Source organism: Chaetodon trifascialis, chromosome 3, assembly GCF_039877785.1.
Source record: "Chaetodon trifascialis isolate fChaTrf1 chromosome 3, fChaTrf1.hap1, whole genome shotgun sequence".
NCBI classification, from domain to species: domain Eukaryota; kingdom Metazoa; phylum Chordata; class Actinopteri; order Chaetodontiformes; family Chaetodontidae; genus Chaetodon; species Chaetodon trifascialis.
This window is the reverse complement of record NC_092058.1, coordinates 30,341,898-30,363,143: the sequence shown is the minus strand read 5'-3', so window position 1 is coordinate 30,363,143 and position 21,246 is coordinate 30,341,898. Positions and strand designations below refer to the sequence as shown.

General features: G+C 43.0%; 1 protein-coding gene across 1 annotated transcript; it reads right to left on the bottom strand.

Annotated features, from left to right (window-relative positions):
* Positions 1-17,864: 17,864 nt before the first annotated feature.
* LOC139328515 (zinc finger BED domain-containing protein 4-like) lies at positions 17,865-19,842 on the bottom strand. The gene is made up of 2 exons (XM_070958236.1): positions 18,256-19,842; positions 17,865-18,146 (listed from the first exon to the last, which is right to left on the bottom strand). Exons 1-2 carry the CDS (start codon positions 19,840-19,842, stop codon positions 17,865-17,867), a joined length of 1,869 nt encoding a protein of 622 aa, XP_070814337.1.
* Between the last annotated feature and the right edge of the window lie 1,404 nt (positions 19,843-21,246).

The following is a 21,246-nucleotide window of genomic DNA, read 5'->3' as shown; positions in this document are numbered from 1 at the left end:
CTGGGAGGAGTTCGGGGAGGCCATGGAGGAGGACTACCGGTTGGCCTCGAGGAAATTCTGGCAAACCGTTTGGCGCCTCAGGAGGGGGAAGCAGCTTTCTGTCAACACTGTTTACAGTGGAGGTGGGGAGCTGTTGACCTCGACTGGGGATATTGTCGGGCGGTGGAAGGAATACTTCGAGGATCTCCTCAATCCCTCTGTCATGTCTTCCGTAGAGGAAGCAGAGACTGGGGACTTGGAGGCCGATTCATTCATCACCGGGGCTGAAGTCACTGAGGCAGTTCGCAAGCTCCTCGGTGGCAAAGCGCCGGGGGTGGATGAGATCCGCCCTGAGTACCTCAAGTCTCTGGATGTTGTAGGACTGTCTTGGTTGACACGCCTCTGCAGCATCGCGTGGCAGACGGGGACAGTGCCTCTGGACTGGCAGACTGGGGTGGTGGTCCCTCTTTTTAAAAAGGGGGACCGGAGGGTGTGTTCCAACTATCGGGGGATCACACTCCTCAGCCTCCCTGGTAAAGTCTATTCCAGGGTACTGGAGAGGAGAATCCGGCCGATAGTCGAACCCCGGATTCAAGAGGAACAATGCGGTTTTCGTCCTGGCCGTGGAACACTGGACCAGCTCTATACCCTCCACAGGGTGCTTGAGGGTTCATGGGAGTTTGCCCAAACAGTCCACATGTGCTTCGTGGACTTGGAGAAGGCATTCGACCGTGTCCCTCGCGTCATTCTGTGGGAGGTGCTCCGGGAGTATGGGGTTGGAGGCCCTCTGTTGAGGGCTGTACAGTCCCTGTACAACCGGAGCAGGAGCTTGGTCCGCATTGCCGGCAGTAAGTCGGACCTGTTCCCAGTGCATGTTGGACTCCGGCAGGGCTGCCCTATGTCACCGGTTCTGTTCATCATTTTTATGGACAGGATTTCTAGGCGCAGCCAGGGGCCGGAGGGGGTTCGGTTCGGGGGCCGGCAGATTTCGTCTCTGCTTTTCGCGGATGATGTTGTCTTGTTGGCTTCCTCGAGCCAGGACCTTCAGCATGTGCTGGGGCGGTTCGCAGCCGAGTGTGAAGCAGCTGGGATGAGAGTTAGCACCTCCAAGTCCGAGGCCATGGTTCTCGACTGGAAAAAGGTGGCTTGCTCCCTTCAGGTTGGAGGAGAGTTCCTGCCTCAAGTGGAGGAGTTTAAGTATCTTGGGATCCTGTTCACGAGTGAGGGAAGGATGGAGCGTGAGATTGACAGGCGGATCGGTGCAGCGGCTGCAGTAATGCGGTCGCTGTATCGGTCTGTCGTGGTAAAGAAGGAGCTGAGCCGAAAGGCGAAGCTCTCGATTTACCGGTCAATCTACATTCCTACCCTCACCTATGGTCATGAACTTTGGGTCATGACCGAAAGAACGAGGTCCCGGATACAAGCGGCTGAAATGAGTTTCCTCCGCAGGGTGGCGGAGCGCTCCCTTAGAGATAGGGTGAGGAGCTCTGTCACCCGGGAGGAGCTCAGAGTAGAGTCGCTGCTCCTCCGCATCGAGAGGAGTCAGCTGAGGTGGCTCGGGCATCTCTATCGGATGCCCCCTGGACGCCTCCCTAGGGAGGTGTTCCAGGCATGTCCCACCGGGAGGAGGCCCCGGGGAAGACCCAGGACACGCTGGGGTGACTATGTCACTCGGCTGGCCTGGGAACGCCTCGGGATCCCCCCGGAAGAGTTGGAGGAAGTGTCCGGGGAGAGGGAAGTCTGGGCGTCCCTGCTCAGACTGCTCCCCCCGCAACCCGGCCCCGGATAAGCGGAAGATAATGGATGGATGGATGGATGGACCTCTAAAGCATTGCGCCTTGCAGCGTTCCTTTGTTTTGCTGCATGCCTCTGGCGTGCTACTTTCTCCAGTTCTTGTGCCCTCCTTTCGGCACTTTTGGCACTCACAGAGCAGCTCCTGCAGCCATACTCCACCTGGAATCCAAATGACTTTATTAATATAATTAGGCTATATAATCATAGTCTTGTCCAAGAACAAGGTAGCAACATAACATCAAGTAACAAAAAATAAGGTATAATAAATTAATAATAGCGATCACTGTTTGTGGTATTTGTGAACTGAGTACCTGTTGTACTGATTGTGTGAGTGTGTGTGTACACGTGTACTGTAGGTTCAGTGTCCACTACACCTGTCTCCTTCTCTTCTCCATCAGAATCTCTGCTCTCTGTGCTTTGTCTTTCCCTCCAGCAGCCCTCATGTTCTGGCACAGTTGTCTGTCTACAGCAGCAAACTTTTCATCTTCTCTCCTGAACATTGCAGTTGCTGTCATTCCCCTAGCCTTCATGTAGTACTTTGTTGTCTGGATGGCATTGAATGTGGTAATGTTCATGTTTGAACTTTTAGCGTTGATGATGTCTCCCATTAGATTGAATGAAGACTCCACCTTGAGTAATTTATTTCTTTGGTGCATAGTATACACCTAGCACATCCCTTTTTGTCAACTTTTCTAAAAAAAAGTCTGACAACGGGAAAGTGTGCTTAACCTGCTTCACCTCAATTGATGTGTCTAATTTCATCCATGACCATCTCCAACTGCTCTTACAACCTGAATCCAGCTCTATGACTATGTGTGCGTCTTTCTCTTCAAACTCCCTCATTCTGAAAATCAATGCAGAGTTGATAAAGTTAGCTAACATAATGTCTAAAAGCAGCATGATTAAACAGTTAGCAAGTAGCACCCCACGAGCGTTACCATAGCAACACGCACACACACTGCATGTCGCGTGTGGAGAGAAGCAGCTGACTAACGTTACAGTTGCTGCTTATAGCCTATAGCCTAGTTATTGTTGTAATTACTGCTCATTGACAATTAATAATCACACTTAAATGTGCAACGCTTACCTCAGTGCAGTCCTCCACTAAGTCCTTGCGCGGCATCGACCACGCCCCCCCCGCTTCACGCCCCCCCCCCCCCCCCCCAAACAAAAACTCTTCGGATCTGCACGATTCACACAAGTCACTTTTTTGGAAATTAAAAAAGCGAATAGCACTTTTCGGCGCCGTGTTTGCATGTCTGTATATGGCAAAATGCTACTTTGTTAGTTCGTGTAGAACTGAAAAATGAACAAAGCTAAACATTTGTAAATGCTGGCATCTCCCTCGGCATGCACTAAATCATTTACAAGACCAGAAACGTGGTGTGATGTACCAGAAGCTACGGTAGCAGCGAGCTAACGTTTGACGGCTGAAGCCTTAAAGCCCATTTATACCCTCCGTAAATAACGGATACCACGCTTTCATTATAATAACCTCCTCTACTGACGCCAATACTGATGCCGGTATATGCTGACAGAAGCGTTGACAAGGCATCGGCTGCCATGACAACGGCTCTGTAATTTCTGACTCGACATTGCCCCCTAGAGGACACACTGACAAAACACTGAAAACGGACGGAGGTATGAAGGCCCCCTACGGAGGCAACGTGTGGGACGGACGGACGGATTTCATCCGGATCCGGAGGGTATAAATGGGTCCGTCCGTCCCACACGTTGCCTCCGTAGGGGGCCTTCATACCTAGTCATCTAGCTAGTGGTTAGCTTTACATCGTTCTCAACGGCAAAACAAACACGCTACAACACGCAAAAGTTCGCGCTAATCTACAAAAGAAACACACAGCTAATTATTTGTATACTTACATGTCCTTCCTCTGCAGGTATTCCACGCGAAGTTGGAAGTGAGCCCTCCTTTAGATGAAGTCTCTCGGTACTGACCGAGGTGGGAAAAACAGTCAGCCTTGAAGTGGTTAGCACACACCAGCAGGTTTTTGCCAACTGTAGCGGGGACGTTGCCTTCAAAAATGAATTCAATCCATGCCACTGTTTTGTCCTCTACAGCTGGGAGCCGATGGAGCGATTTGTGCTGGTCTTTACAGCCAACAACAGAACAATGCGTGTAGCGCCTTGACATGATAACTACTTACACGGTGCTTTCCATAACCAAATGGCGTATCTGTGGTAGCGCTGTATCTGGTGGGTGGAGAGACACCGGGGAGATGAGGAGGGAATGCTGGCTGGTGGGCGGTAACATGTTCCCATATTGCGTATTAGCGACCGACAATTGTGAATGGCTCCTGTGGAAGGGTGTTTTCAGAAATCTGTATCTCACTTGAAATAGCGAGAACGGTCTTATTTCACACTTTGTATGTGTGTGGCAGCACCAGAGACCCAAAATAACACAAATAAATCACAAGGCTGTGTCTGACTGATTCCTTCTGATTAAGGGGCCACTGTGAATACCCTAGACCCATTCCTGTATCAGATGATGTACTTCATGGCAATTCATGGCTCTCAAGTCCTTGTATAGCAGTTTTTTGGGGGGGTGCCTGTACCTATGTTTGATAGAGATCGAGAGATAGAGAAAAAAAAAATGTTTATTGAGAAATCTCTTTGTTTATTGCTTTTAGGATCATTTGAAGATGGTAATATGAGGTAGCACAATGTAAAACTAATGTAACTGTCCAGGGGACAGTTATTGTTGTGATTTCTGTTTTAAAGTTTGTTGGTATTTTCTGCCGTCATTTCGTATATATGTGAATTCATGTGGTCATTTAAATTAATTAAAAGCACAGTAAATAAGATATTTAGAAAGGAAACTTTGAAGATGTGTAATTTTAAAAAATTGATGTTCGGTTTAAAATGTTATGCTATTTTTTGCAATGTGTATTAGATGAAACAAGTCACTTGACCTCAGTTTAGTGAAGGGTCTCACCTGTTCGAATGTGGGTCATGCAATACGGCTGCAGAGGGAGACGCCAACATTGCCAGAGAGGAAACGTGACCTACAAACAAATTTATTCTGCATGGTCTGAGAGGCGCACACGGTAAATGTGGCTTTAAAGTTGATTTGTTTCATATTTGTTAGTATCATTTGTTAAAGTGTTTCATGTGGACTGTTTAATACGCTGTTGTCGTGGGTTGGCGTATTGGACCTGTCTGTTAATGATCGGCTTGTGTTTGGATCAGTCTAGTTAGAGACACTTTTGTTAAAGTTGTGTATTGAAATGTTTGTATGTCTTCTATTTTTGTAGTTTTCACGGTGTCGGCTGATTGGGGATAAAATAAAAGCTAAAAGACATCTGTATGATGCGTGGCCTTCATTACATCAGACCTGAGCTGTTACACTAATCGCTATAAAGTAATCTGTAGTATCACAAGTGACACCCAACTGAAAGACTACAAGGTCTTGACTCCCACAGCTGAACACTCAGATGAGAAGTGGTCTCTATCAGCAGTAAACAGAGTGTAGTGAAAATTGAGAGGGTGTGAATGAAGTTATAGGGCTAAAAGGGCAAATCATGTAATTTTAATGCTGTTTTCTGTCACATTTTTGTAATATAGTCTGTACAGATATATTCAGTTATATCTTGTTCACAAGTTGTGAACACAGCATATGACAGACTCAGGACAGAAGTCTCTGAAGGTTCGTCACTTCAACCCACCCCTTTCACATTATCACATTGTTTTCTCATTATTATCTGAATGCTGCTCTCCTCAGCTTTAGAGATTGTAGTGATTCAGCTCATTGTTGAGCTGTCCAACCGACAACTTCAAAACATGTTTTGATTCACTTTTACTGCTCCCATACAGCTGTTTTTGACTGCAGCAGAGAGATGTTTTAAGCAAAAAGTTTAAGTTTCATACTACACTATCAGTTCAGTAGCAGAGACAGGCAGAATTAGAAACTAGCTAGTGAGCATTGTAGACAATTTAGCAGCTAAAAAGCCAGATATTTCCCAAAGAAGTTGGTAAACAGACCAAAAGCAGAGTGAAGGAGAATGAATATTCAACTTAAATTCATCAGGTGGACATAAACATGACTCCAAATTAGTGTTAATGTTGCTTTAAATCCTTCTGCTCCTTTTAAGAAATGTGCTTATTAAAAATTAGTAGCATCTGAGAAAAATGAGCCCTGTATATGCTCCATGCATTGTTATCCCTTGCTCATGTGGTACTGGTATTGGAGTTTTCTGTTTAATGTCTGGATTGTATATCATAAAATATGTATTATATCATTATGTAAAACTGATATTGTATGAAGATACTGTATTTAGATATTGATATCCGTCGCACTTTTCTTCTATATGTGAAAAAAAAAACCAACTGAATAAATCTATAAAAAAATGAAGTAGTGTTTGTTTTTTAAAATTAACCTTATATGTTATACTATACTCTTATTATATGTGTGAGGAAAATTCAAAAGCCAAACACAAAGCACAAAACAGCTGGTTCTGAAACCTTGTGATAAAAAAATGCACACATAAAGAGGTTAAACTAAAGCAACCCTTGACAGTAGATAAAAATAGTAGATAATAATAGATAATAACCTAACCCCTGACAACTCAGAGTTGAGACCAGGAGGCAGAGCTGCAGTCCTACACACTTCTCTGCGTGTTACCCACCCAACACTCCATAGAGACTGTGTCTGCCCCCCGACCACGTAAACTAAGTAAACCAAAAGTACAGAGAAGAGGAGTTAAACATAAGAATCTAATTAAAAGTAAAACAACCTCTGCAATAGTACAACAAGATAGGAGAATTAAATGTGGACTCCTTAACATCAGATCTCTGTCCTCTAAAGCTGTTCTAGTAAATGAGTTAATATCAGACCATAATATTGATTTATTTTATCTGACTGAAACCTAGCTGTGTCCTGAAGAGTATGTGAGCTTAAATGAAGCTACTCCTCCGAGACATATTAATACTCACATTCCTTGAGGCAGCGGCAGAGGAGGTGGAGTTGCAGCCATTTGATCAACCCTAAACCTAAACTCGACTATAACTCATTTGAAAGCCTTGTTCTCACTCTTTCTCATGAAAAATGGAAAACAGTGCAGCCAGTTTTATTTGTTATAGTATACCGCTCTCCTGGTCCTTACTCCGAATTTATAGCTGAGTTCTCAGAGTTTCTATCAGGTATAGTCCTTAAAGCAGATAAAGTAATTATTGTAGGTGACTTTAATGTACATGTCGACGTTGATAATGACAGCCTTAGCACTGCGTTTATCTCAGTATTAGACTCAGTTGGCTTCCATCAGAATGTACATGAACCGACTCACTGTTTTAACCACACCCTCGACCTTGTTCTGACATATGGCATTGGAATCGAAGACTTCATAGTCTCCTCACAGAATTCTCTTTTATCGGACCATCATTTAATAACTTTTGAATTCATATTACCAGACTACCAGCCAGTAGGCAAAAATTCTTCTACCGGACTCCTGTCTGATAGTGCTGTAGCTAAATTTAAGGATATGATCCCATCAGTATTTAATTCAATGCTATGTTTCAATACAACAAAGGATTCCTATGCTAACGTTAGTCCCTCCCAAATTGACTACCTGGTTGATCGTGCTACAGGTTCATTGCGTATGACACTTGACTCTGTTGCTCCCCTAAAAAAGAAGAAAATTAAACAGAGGAGGTTAGCTCCATGGTATACCCCTCAAACCCGCAAATTAAAGCAAACTTCACGGAAAATAGAAAGGAAATGGCATTCTACAAATTTGGAAGAATTTCGGTTCGCCTGGCAAGACAGTCTTAAAATATACAGGAAAGCCCCCCGCAGTGCCAGGGCAGCCTATTACTCTGCACTAATAGAGGAAAATAAGAACAATCCCAGGTTTCTCTTCAGCACTGTAGCCAGGCTGACAGAGAGCCATAATTCTGTTGACCCATGTATTCCTTTTGCTCTGAACAGTAATGACTTCATGAGCTTCTTTAATGATAAAATTCTAACTATTAGAGACAAAATTCATCGGCTACTGCCGTCAACAGGTACTGTTTTGTCTTCAAACACAGAAACAGTAGAAACTGTTACTCAGTCTGTCGCAGTTTTAGACTGTTTTACTGTCGACCTTCACCAACTAATTTTAATAATTTCATCATCAAAATCATCTACCTGTATTTTAGACCCCATCCCAACTAAGCTGTTTAAAGAAGTATTACCTCGAATTGACTCTTCAGTATTCGACATGATCGATCTGTCTTTATCAACAGGCTACGTAGCACAGTCCTTTAAAGTAGCTGTGATAAAACCGCTACTGAAAAAGCCTACTCTTGATCCAGGGGTTTTAGCCAACTATAGACCGATATCCAACCTTCCCTTTCTCTCAAAAACTCTTGAGAAAGCAGTTGCCAATCAGCTGTGCGACTTTCTAAACAATAATAGTTTATTTGAGGATTTCCAGTCAGGATTTAGAGTGCATCATAGCACAGAGACAGCACTGGTTAAAGTTACAAATGACCTTCTAATTGCATCTGATAAAGGATTTGTCTCTGTACTAGTCTTATTGGATCTTAGTGCTGCATTTGACACCATTGACCATGGCATCCTATTGCAGACACTGGAACACTTCATTGGCATTAAGTGAACTGTGCTAAGCTGGTTTAAATCCTACTTGTCAGATCGCTCTCAGTTTGTACGCGTTAAAGGACTCCTCCTCCTCTGGTAGCTGGTTTCTGGCCGGGCTTTTAATTTATTTTAATTTTCCGTAAACTTTAAAGTTTAAATTTTTGGTTGAATTGGACATCTGAAGACATATTTTATGGACAAACATTTAAAAGTTGTGGATGACCTTTGCGACCTCTGATATTTTACGGATACACTCTGCACTGGCCTACCAACAGAAAAAGCCTGCTGGCAGCTAAAGCTAATTAGCACCAAGATGCCTCTTTTCTCCACAGATGTGCCTCTTTTCTCCACAGATAACCTCTACAAACTTCTGCAGCAGGTTGCAGTGTTGGAAACTAAAGTCCAGCGTCTGGAAATAAACGCAGAAGTGAACGGACTTTGTGGAAATGACAGCACTCTGCCACTGACTCAAAACAGCGGACTGGAGAATGCTAACATCCAGCTAATTAGCTCTGATACAGCTCCCTCGAAAATAAAGGGCTGTGTACCGGGTGATAAATCTGCCAGTATTAGTCCTCCCTGGAATGCTCTCGGGGCAAAGCCCAAGAGTAAATCAGCTGATATGGGGAGAGATCTGTGATGCGACAGGCTGGCCTGAGTTATAATCCTACTCAACACCTGTGCAGAGTAAGACACAGCCGTGGATAAAAGCTAAAGGGAAGATGAGCAACAAAGCTCCCAAACCAGCTAGTGTGCAATTACAAAATTGGTTTGCTCCACTACTGCAGGACCCTGGATCTCCAACTGAAAACCTGGATAACTTCTCGGACCCACAGAAAAGGGTAAGGCCTGACAGGAAGTCAGAAGCTAGAAAGCTACAAGGAAAGCTACTGACTGGTCCTGAGACTCTGATTGTTGGTGATTCTGCTATTAAAGATGTGGGAAGAATGTACAGCAGAAACACAAAAGTGTTGTGCTTTCCTGATGATACAGTCTCCAACATGACCGACAAAATCCTCAGTATTGTTGCAGAAATTCCAACTCTGAAATACCTTGTACTGCACACAGGGGCAAATGATATTGTGAAACGACAATCTGAAGTGCTCAAACGAGATTTAGGTAAACTGCTAAATGCAGTGAGCTCTCTGAATGCTGAAGTCTTCTTCAGTGGGCCTTTACCACCAGTCAGAGGAGGAGGAGAGAGATTCAGCAGATTGTTGGCAGTAAACAGATGGCTTTCAACTGCATGTGATGTCCACCCAGTGCATTTTATTGACAATTTCAACTTTTTCTGGGACCGCAGACATTTTTTCAAAGGAGACGGACTTTCCCTAAACAAGTCAGGAGTAAAACTTTTTGCCTCCAACCTATCTTTCTTCCTGCGTCACACTGTTCCCACTCCCAAGGACAAGAGACAAGAGGAATCCAAACAAAAGCAGCAAACACCAAAACATGAAGGAGAACCAACTCTCCCCCCGCCTGTATGCTCCAACCATGAGGGATGCCAGAGCAAAAAAGCGGATGCCTCATGTCCTCCACCAGAGGCCACTTCTCGTGAGGATTCACTGACTCCAACCACTAAAACTCCACCTCGGTCACCATCTCCACCAGAGGCCACTGCTTGTGAGAATTCACTGATTCCAACCACTAAAACTCCACCGAGGCCACCATCTCCAACTGCCCAAACTCCATCTAGCTCCTCATCTTCACTGGGTATCCCATCACCCTCTTCCCCCCTGCTGGAGTTTACTGACCAAATGAACAAACTTGTCAGCGCTGGTATCAGGCTTACTCCTCGCCCATCTGGGATCCTGTCCCCCCAAATTCCACCCCGCCCCCTACAACCACCCTGTCCCCCTCCACCACCACAGCGCCGACGGGCACCACCTTCACCCCTTCCACGGCTTGATCTGAACCTACTCCAGTCCCCTAGTAAGAGCCCAGCACAGCCACCTATTTGTGTTGGTAACTGATGTGTTCTGGGTCCAGCTTTTAAGGCAAATGTTATGCCTGACTTTTCCAAGGAAAAGCCAGGGCCCATTGTGCTGGAAGCTTCATTGATTCATGTCTCCTTAGGTGGGAGGAGAAGATCGGTCCATCTCTCCAGAAACATCACATCATCGCATTTAACATGTATACCATGTCAGCCACAGTATGTTCTAAAACATGGGGATGTTGGACTTTTTAGCACATTTAACTTAGCTCTTTTAAATGTTAGGTCTTTGGCAGGCAAATCATTCTTAATCAATGACTTTATCGTCAAGCACAAGCTTGATTTTATGTTTTTAACTGAAACTTGGTTAGGACAAGATAACAGCACAGCAGTTCTCAATGAGTCAGCCCCTCCGAATTTCAGTTTCATAAGTGAAGTAAGAATGCATAAGAGAGGAGGTGGAGTCGCCATTTTGTTTAATGATAGCATTCAATGCAAGAGAGTCTCTTATGGTCATTTTGAATCTTTTGAATATGTTGCCACTCAATCAAAGTCTCCCTGTCAATCAGTCTTCGTAACCATCTACAAGCCCCCAAAATACAATGCAAAGTTTTCTGATGAGTTTGCCAATCTACTGTCTGTTGTTTGTATTGATTTTGACTGTGTTGTGTTAGTGGGTGACTTCAACATTCATGTTGATAATCTCAAAGATGGATGTGCTAAAGAACTTCTAAACATCCTAGAACATTTTGGCCTATCTCAGCACATAACACATTCAACACCTAACAAAGGGCATATATTAGATTTGGTTATCTCCAAAGGGCTTAATATCTCTGAGGTTGTGGTGACGGATGTTGCTCTTTCTGATCATTACTGTGTGTCATTTAAAATGGCCACACCTGCTATTCGTAACAAAAGTGGAACAGAGGTAATTAAAAAGCGTTATATTAATGACAACACCTGTGCAGTCTTCACTCAGTCTTTTACACCATCACCAACACTGCCCTCAGCTTCAACTGATGACCTTGTAAATGATTTAAGTTCCAAAGTTATTACTATTATTGACTGCATCGCTCCAATTAAGACCAAAGTTTTGTCAGGAAGGAAAAAGGCACCTTGGAGAAATACCACACTGGTCAAAGTCCAGAAAAGAGTCTGCAGACAGGCAGAGCACAGGTGGCGAAAAACCAAACTCCAGGTTCATTATAAAATTTACAAAAACAGTCTCCACACCTATAACCATGAACTAAAGAAGGCAAGGCAAGCATTCTTCTCAGAGATTATCAACAGAAACTGTAATAATGCCCGCACTTTGTTTTCTGTTGTGGACAGACTGACAAACCCCACAGCATCAGTCCCTCCTGAGCTGCTGTCCAACAAGTCATGCAATGATTTTGCAGCCTTTTTTACAGATAAAATTTCAAGGATAAGACAGTGTGCAGCTCCAACTCAGGCAAAATGATAAGTCCATCTGTGCCTTCTTGTTCTCCAGTTAATCTAGCACATTTTAACCTTCTAGATCATACAAGGCTGCCTTGTACACAACATGCTGCCTTGATACTCTGCCAACAAACTTTTTTAAAAATGTTTTTACTTACATAGCTCCAGATGTGTTGCAGATAATAAATAATTCTCTTCAGTCCGGTCAATTTCCCCAGGCCTTGAAAACTGCAGTAATAAAACCTCTCCTAAAAAAGACTAATCTGGATGCTTCAGTAATAAGTAACTACAGGCCAATATCAAATCTTCCCTTTCTAGGAAAAATTATTGAAAGGGTTGTTTTTCAACAAACGCATGCTTTCATGATGCAGAACAATCGTTTTAATGCATTTCAGTCTGGATTTCGTCCACACCACAGCACTGAGACTGTACTTATCAAAGTTTTAAATGACATGCATCTGAATAATGATGCTTCCAAAACCTCAGTCTTAGTATTATTAGATCTCAGTGCTGCCTTTGACACGGTTGATCACAGTTGGTGAGCATGTGTCTGAACGAAAGAAGATGATGTGTAGGGTGCCACAAGGGTCCATTCTTGGACCACTTCTTTTCAATATCTACATGTTGCCCCTAGCTCAGATTATGGAGCATCATAATATTTCTTATCATACTTACGCAGATGATACACAACTTTATAGTTCTGTGTCATCACATGACTACAGTCCCTTACTTTCACTGAGTGTATTCATCAAATCAATGAGTGGATGTGCCAGAATTTTCTTCAGCTTAATGCAGATAAGACAGAAGTGATTGTTTTTGGCCCCAAAAATGAAAGGTCAAAGATCAGTGCTCAACTTAACTCCATGTCACTGACAACAACAGATAAAGCCAGAAATCTTGGTGTAATTATTGATTCGGACCTGAATTTTAACAACCATTTAAAGCTGATTACCAAATCAGCCTACTACCACCTGAAAAATATAACCAGAATCAAGGGTTGTCTGTTCAAAGAAGACATGGAAAAACTTGTTCATGCATTCATTTTCAGTAGGTTGGACTATTGCAATGGAGTCTTTACTGGCCTAAACAAAAATCAATTAGGCAACTACAGCTGATCCAAAATGCTGCTGCACGAGTCCTTACAAACACCAGAAAAATGGACCATATCACACCAGTCCTCAGATCACTACATTGGCTTCCTGTGAATCAAAGAATAGACTTTAAAATCTTACTGTTGGTCTATAAAGCATTAAATGGTCTAGGACCAAAATATATTCTAGATTTATTGACTCCATATGAAGTATCCAGACCTCTCAGGTTATCAGGGACAGGTCTATTGTGTGTTCCCAGAATCAGAACCAAACAAAGTGAAGTAGCTTTCAGTTATTATGCTCCTCACCTGTGGAACATTCTCCCTGCACACCTGAGGTCTGCACCAAGTGTCAGCTCATTTAAATCAGGGTTGAAAACATTATTATTTGCTACAGCTTTTACTTAAAGTAAATGTATTTGCTCAATGGTTTTAATCATTTTAAATGCTAAATTATTGTCTTTTCTGTTTTTAATTTTCCTTTAATTGTATTTTATTTTTATTTTTTTGTTCTCTTCTAATCAAAATGTATGATTTTTATGCTTCTGTAAAGCACTTTGAATTGCCTAGTGTATGAATTGTGCTATACAAATAAATTTGCCTTTGCCTTTTGCCTTTGCCTTTAATGACGACTCCTCTGTGCTCACTAAAGTCAGCTATGGAGTTCCGCAGGGTTCTGTGCTTGGACCAATTCTGTTCACCTTACATATGCTTCCTTTAGGTAAGATTATCAGGAAGCACTCAATAAATTTTCATTGCTATGCAGATGATACCCAGCTATATTTATCAATGAAGCCGGAAGAAACCAGTCAGTTAACTAGACTACAAGCATGTCTTCATGACATAAAGACCTGGATGACCTGTAATTTTCTGATGCTAAACTCGGACAAAACGGAAGTTATAGTAGTAGGCCCTAAACATCTTAGAAAGTCACTTTCTGATGACATAGCAGCTATGGATGGCATTGCGCTGGCCTCTAGCACCACTGTGAAGAATCTGGGAGTCATCTTTGACCAAGACATGTCCTTTCACTCCCATGTCAAACAAATTTCAAGGACTGCCTTTTTTCACCTACGTAATATCGCAAAAATCAGGCATATTTTGTCTCAAAATGATGCAGAAAAACTAGTCCATGCATTCGTAACTTCCAGACTGGATTATTGCAATTCTTTACTATCCGGCTGCCCAAATTCATTGCTGAATATTCTCCAGTTGCTCCAGAACACTGCAGCACGTGTTCTGACAAAAACCAGGAAGAGAGATCATATTTCTCCAATACCAGCCACTCTGCACTGGCTCCCTGTAAAGTTTAGAATAGAGTTTAAAATTCTCCTCCTTACTTACAAAGCCATAAATGGCCAGGCACCTTCTTATCTTAAAGAGCTCATAGTACCTTATTGCCCCACTCGAACACTGCATTCCCGGAATGCAGGTCTACTTATGGTTCCTAAAGTCTCAAAAAGCGGAGCAGGAGTCAGAGCATTTAGCTATCAAGCTCCTCTCCTGTGGAACCATCTTCCAGTCTTTGTCCAGGAGGCAGACACTGTCTCTACATTTAAGAGTAGGCTTAAAACTTTCCTTTTTGATAAAGCTTATAGTTAGGGCTGGCTCAGGCTTGTCCTGTACCAGCCCCTAGTTATGCTGCTATAGGATTAGACTGTCGGGGGACGTCCAAAGATACACCGAGCTCCTCTGTCCTTCTGTCCCTCTCCATCTGCATGCTTTCATGTCCTACCACGGCGTGTTACTAACTTAGCTCCTCACCCGGAGTCTTGGTCGTCTTGCAGGTTCCACAGTGGCTGAATCTGGATTGTGGATTGCAGCTGCGTCTCCTGCCTTGGCCCTGCCTGACATCCACTGTCATTGTTACTGTGATTGCATGTCTGTCTCTCTCTCTCTCTCTGACTGCATTTCTGTCTGTCTGTCTGTCTGTCTCACTCTCCCTCTCTTGCTCTCCCTCTCTCACCCAACCGGTCAAGGCAAGTGGCCGCCCACCCAGAGTCTGGTTCTGCCCGAGGTTTCTGCCTGTTAAAAGGAAGTTTTTCCTCGCCACTGTCGCCAAGTGCTTGCTCATGGGGGAATTGTTGGTTCTCTGTAGATGAAAGAGCTTGGTCTGTACCAGCTCTATATGGAAAGTGTCCTGAGACAACTTCTGTTGTGATTTGGCGCTATACAAATAAAATTGAATTGAATTGAATAATAGTTTTTTTGTTTGTTTGTTTGTTTTTACAACCACTGCATTATGTCTCCAATCTTCTCTGTGTGTAAAATCAAACACAACTGTGAGTAATCCTTATTTACTGCATCTAGTCTAATTGGAGCAGCAGTGTTTGATTTAGGTGTCAAAACACATTAGTGAGTGACACCAAAGAAGAATTCCAGGGCATTCATTCTTATAAATGACGTGGTGTATTGTCTAATCTCATCTCATCTCATCTCATCTCATCTCATCTCATCTCATCTTCGACCACTTATCGGGGGTCAGGTCGCGGGGGCAACAGCTTCAGCGGGGGACCCCAAATTTCCCTTTCCCAGGCCACATTAACCAACTCTGACTGGGGGATCCCAAGGTGTTTCTAGGCCAGTGTGGAGATATAATCTCTCCACCTAGTCCTGGGTCTTCCCCGTGGTCTCCCCCCAGCTGGATGTGCCTGGAACACCTCCCTGGGGAGGCACCCATGGACCACCTCACCTGGCTCCTTTCAACGCAAAGGAGCAGTGGCTCTACTCTGAGTCCCTCACAGATGACTGAGCTTCTCATCCTATCTTTAAGGGAAATGCCAGCCTGAGGAAACTCATTTTGGCCGCTTGTACCCGCAATCTAGTTCTTTCGGTCATGATCCAGCCCTCATGACCATAGGTGAGAGTGGGAATGAAGATTGACCGGTAGATCGAGAGCTTTGCCTTCTGGCTCAGCTCTCTTTTCGTCACAATGGTGCGGTAGAGCGAACGCTGGTGCATTGTAAATTATTGTAATGGTGGGGGCAAGCTGATGAACTAATAGTGATGGAAGGCAGGCTGGTGGTTTTCGATGGGGACCTCAAGAAAAGCAAGTGCACCGGGACTAGTACAGATAATAGTCATTGTATGGTGGAGCTGCGTTTCTACTACCCTCCTACTCATCCACACAGCCATTCTGCACATTATGCATGGTCTCTCCCAGCCTTACCACATTTATCTATTAACCCAGCAGCATCACACAGACAGCTGCAAAAAGATCTGAATACAATCAAGTAATGGTTGTCCATCCTCATTATTCTGATTGTCAACTGACTCATCAATTGTTTCAATTGAAACAATTCATTCTTAAATTGAGGGGTTAAAAATACAGAAATTATGTTGCTATAGCATCACCATCTGAAAAATTCTCATAATTTTATTTTTGTTTTTCAAGCAGACTTATTCTGCAAGGTTGAAACCATTTTTACATTTTTCATCTGAATTCAAAGTTTTACTCTAAAGGAAAATGACATTTATAACAAAATCCATTGCTGGGTTACTAACTAGATAAAGCAAACCACTGACACCCTGGGGCCCCAGTGATACCATGGTTAGTTCTACGGCATGCACCTTTCATTGTGGAGTATTGTGTGTAGCAGGCTCGTCGCCGGGGGGTGCATGGCCCTGTGCAAACTTGAAATGCGAGGCCCTGCTCTTTGACATGGATGGGCGATTGCGCAATCATACAGCATAATCATACACATAGTCTCAGCTATGACTTTTTTGCTATTTATTCCAAAGGGGGGAAAAATCAACTGTGCAACGAGTGGCTTTGCATCAGGTCAGCTCAGTCATTTTATTTTTGGCATCTTTATAATCCAGTTGTGATGCAAAGTCCTTTTCAGCTGATAGCAGGGCAAGCACAGAGTCTGTCCTGTGACATGGAGTTGTGCAAATAGTTTTTAATTAGTTTCAACTTTGAAAAGCTTCACTCGCCCGATGCCACCGTTACTGAAAAAGTCAATAGGATACTGAGTGCAATCTCACAGCTGGGGAAAGTTCCTTCAATCCCTTTGAAGTATCAAAGTGTTTCAAGTGCTGTAGTTGTTCCCTTTGGGATTATCTCTCGAAGTATCCTCATCTCCGTGAAGAGGTCAGGTGCATCCTGAGATTGGGATTGCTCAGACGTGCTTCAGTGAGGCCTAATGACATAGCAACTATGAAAAACCAAAACAAAAAGATTTGTTTTTTATTTATTTATTTGTTTGTTTTTAATTTGACCTTGACAGAGACAGACAAAATCATATATAACTAATGTATTTTAGGGATGCACGATATTTTTTTTTTCAAGCCGATACCGATACAGATAACTTCCTGCTTCTCAAGACCGATACCGATAACATTTATTTTTTAAATTTAGATTCAACTGTAGTTTGTGCACAAGTGGAGGTAAGAACAATTCAAAGGTGTAAACCGTACTTGTAGATTTGTCCAAACCAAATATCATGGCATCACTACTATTAACAAAACAAAAATCAGAGCAGTTCTGTTTCTAGAAATGCATGTTTAATTTTTCCAAACTAACAAAACACTTTCTTTTTTGAATGGCTTATCAAATGTAAACTTTAGGCATAGTTAAGTGCATAATAACACAAAAAACAACACAAATAATTGACTCTACTCCATGCCACTGTACTGGATGGACATGGGAGATACAAAATTCTCAAATAAAGGCTTCTTGGAGTCCACAAACTCTTGTGTAAGGATTCATAAAGTCCACTAACAAGTACTGCAAACTGAAAAGGTGCCTTCTTATTCTTAACCAATACAAAAAAATTACAGTATAAATGCACAACTGACACTTGGATCACTTCTCATGTCTAGCTAAACACAAATTGAAAAGTGCATTTTAATACAAATCATAAATAAAATACCATGCTTAGACATGTATAAGTAAACAGAAACTGAATGGCTGAGGCAACATATGGCTGAGGTAACAATTGTTCGCTAATTTTATCAAAGTGAGAACCTTTACAATTCACACAAAAATTGTGTGTGCATGTGGACATTTTAACCTCGGAGTCAGAGGTGAACTATTCCTCTACTGTCTTTGTTAATTCTGGGTGGATCAGGGGGAGATTTTTCTTAATGAAGAGCAGCATCTCTGCCTTCTCGCATGTGAGTCTATTTCTACGCTCGTCCATCACGTGTCCAGCAGCGGAAAACAGACGCTCGCTGTCGACGCTGGTGCAAGGCGCTGACAGATATTTACGAGCAAGCTGGACCAGGCACTTGAAACGGGACTGGTTGCTCCTCCAGTATTCTAGTGGACACCGACTCAGGTGTAGCGTGGGCTCTGACAGATATGACTCAAGCTAACAGTATAAAAAACACAACAGGAGAAGAAAACGTAATTATATAGATGGCCAGTCAACGATGTATACGTTGTATACATTAAACATTTTAAATAAATACGATACTTACGTCTGCATCCACTCTTGTGTTTTTCTGGTGTACTGTAGCTTCATTGTTTTCCTCGAGTATTTCGTCAAACATTCCCATCAAAGAGTTGTTGTTGTTCCCGTCTGCCCTGCTCCTCTTTGCTGGTGGCTCGTCTGGATGGGGACTGCCGTGTGCGGCCCGGTCGTCCTCAATGCTGTGCAACTTTTCTCGCAGCATTTCTGTTGCTTGCCGTTTTGAAGCAAGCGTGAAGTAGCGGTTCTTGTACCTCGGGTCGAGTAGTGTTGCAAGATAATACAGAGGTTCGGCCTCGATGTGACCAAAACGTGTTTGGATTGCGTTCATCAGGGTATCCTTTGACGTTTTCACTCCGTGGTCTGTGGGAACGGTTTGCTTTAGCAGGCACGTTAAGGCGTGGACGGAGGGGATCACATCTGCAGCAGTGGTTGTGGCTTTGCTTATACTTCGGGTCAGCTGTTCACACGGGTCGAGGAGCGTCAGCATGTTTTCGACCAGGGTCCATTGGTGGGCGCTGAGAGTTGCCGGTAACTTGTATTCTATGGCGTACGCTGCGATAGCTTGCTTCTGCGCCACCAGGCTCTTAAGCATATAGAAAGTACTGTTCCATCGGGTGGCGACATCTTGTTGGAGTCGTGTTTTGGGTATTTGAAGTCGTTCCTGTAACTTCTCCAAGGCGGTGGATGCGACTTGGGAGTGCTTAAAGTGTCCAACGATTTTTCTTCCGATGGCAATATAGTCAGACACAGCTCTTTGGCTCAGCACAGCCTCGTTCACGGCGAGCTGTAAAGTGTGAGCCATACAGCCCAGACTAGCAAGCCCACAGTCATCCATAGCCTTCACCACATTGCGCCCGTTATCTCGGAGGACGACATGCACCATCTCCTTCGCTATGTTCCACCGCTGAAGCATATCTTCAAACGCTTCACTGATCAGCGTTGCTGTGTGTGAACCAGGGAGCTCCTGGGCATGCAGCACAGCCCGGTACAGTTTGAAGTCCTTATCCAGCCACTGTGCTGTCAGACCTAGCAAGCTAACAGGGCTAGCATCACACGTCCATAAATCAGTAGTGAAACTTATGTCCTTATTTCCATCTATCAGAGTATGCAGGAGTGTGGCGATCACGTCGTATTTTGCTGGCAAACATACATCTGAAAAATAGCGGCAGCTCGGAAGTACAAACCATGGCTCCAAGTGGTTTACTAACCGACAAAAGCCCGTATCTTCAACGATGGTAAAGGGCTGGTCGTCCAGCGCCATCATTTCCATGATGAAATCACAGATCGCTTTAGCCCTCGGGTCGTCTCTGGAAAACTTTTTGCACTTTTCAAACGCAGCGGCGATAGGAACAAGCCCTGGGCATTTCTTTGCGGCTAGCTTTGGGGGAGCTTCTTTAGCAGCGCTGGCGTCTTCGTATGCTTTAAAAACACCGTCGTAGCGATGCTGGCGTTTCAGGTGGCTGATAAGGTTCGATATGTTGAAGCTCGAAGTTTTGTTCCCGCCTCGCGCAATGTTTGCAGAACATTTGGTGCAAATAGCACGCGAAATGTCTTCCTCTGACACAGTGAAGAAGTCCCACACGATTGAAGCCATGTTTTTTTATGGGGTGCTCAGGGGGAGTTTACGGCACGGCACAGGTAGGAGAAAAGGAGCGCTTGATTTGCTCACTCTAACCCACCTACAGTACAGTACGGTCAGTCTCACCTCATTGGAGCGTTTTTTTTATTTATCGGGGCTATTTTTTAATGTTATTTATCGTGCACCCCTAATGTATTTATTAAAAAAAAAAAAAAGATTCCAGGTGCGAGGCTCTGTGTAGTTGCACAGTCCGCACAGTCTATGCGATGGCTCTGGTCTGTAGATTGTGTAAATTGAATCAATTCAATTTTGAGTCTGGACAATAAAAAATGTAGAAAAGGGTCTGAAAACTTTCATCATGCACTGTACTGCGTATGAGTTCATAACTACATTTCTGCTAATGTCCCATTCATTGTGCTTGTCAGTTGCACACAGAGTTAAAATTATTAGGTTTTTTTTTCACTGATTCTTATTCATTGTGGGGCCACATTGGATGGTATCATCTCCCCACACCGTAAAAAATAAAGGCCTATGAAAACCCCAAAATTCTAGGTAACTGGCTGCAATAGATTTTTGCGTTTTGAGTCCAACTAAAACTCTCAAGTTTTGAAGAAAACTACATAAATTTAAGACAACAAATTATCTTTTGTTGAGATAACATAAATTAACTTTCAGTTTTATAAACACTTAAAAATTAGCAGTCTCAATTATTTTTGTTACCTTTCAAATGCTCAACATTTTGAGTTGTACTTATAAATACTCTCAAACATGAAAAGTTATGGCTGCCTATATATGATACAAATACAAATAATACTACTTCAGTAAAACATGTTTATTTAAACATTAAATACAAAATTCCAGCAAATATGGAGGAGGATGAAATCTCTGGTGGAACTACTGTAGACTGCACACAAAACAAAAATATGCAGCCTGGTCTGGACATGTCAAAAGAGTCCAAACCATTATATAAAGTATACACCATTATAAATAGTGCAAATATGCAGGAGAATGAAATCTCTATTACCAATACAGGTGAAAGTACACTACACACAAACAAAAAGATGCAGCCTGATCCTAAAACATCCTGGTTTGAAGAAACAGTCAGTAGAAAAACTTGTCTCTTGCACTCCCAAAAGTGTATTTTCTTTGTAGTACTGGCCGTCTAGAAATGACCCATATTGAGCTGGTTTACTTTCTTGATCAAAAACTAACTTCTCTGTAAAATATGACTCTCTCAATAAACTCTCTAGAATTTGAAGTGGAACATAAACAAAATTATTTTTATGGGTATATTAAAATGTGTATTCAGTTGGTGCAATTACTGGGAAGTGCTCGTTAAAATAAATATTCCCCCTGTAATTAGTGGAAAGAGCACCTTTTGCTTCAGTGCTTACAATAAGTGGATTTTTTTTTTTTTTT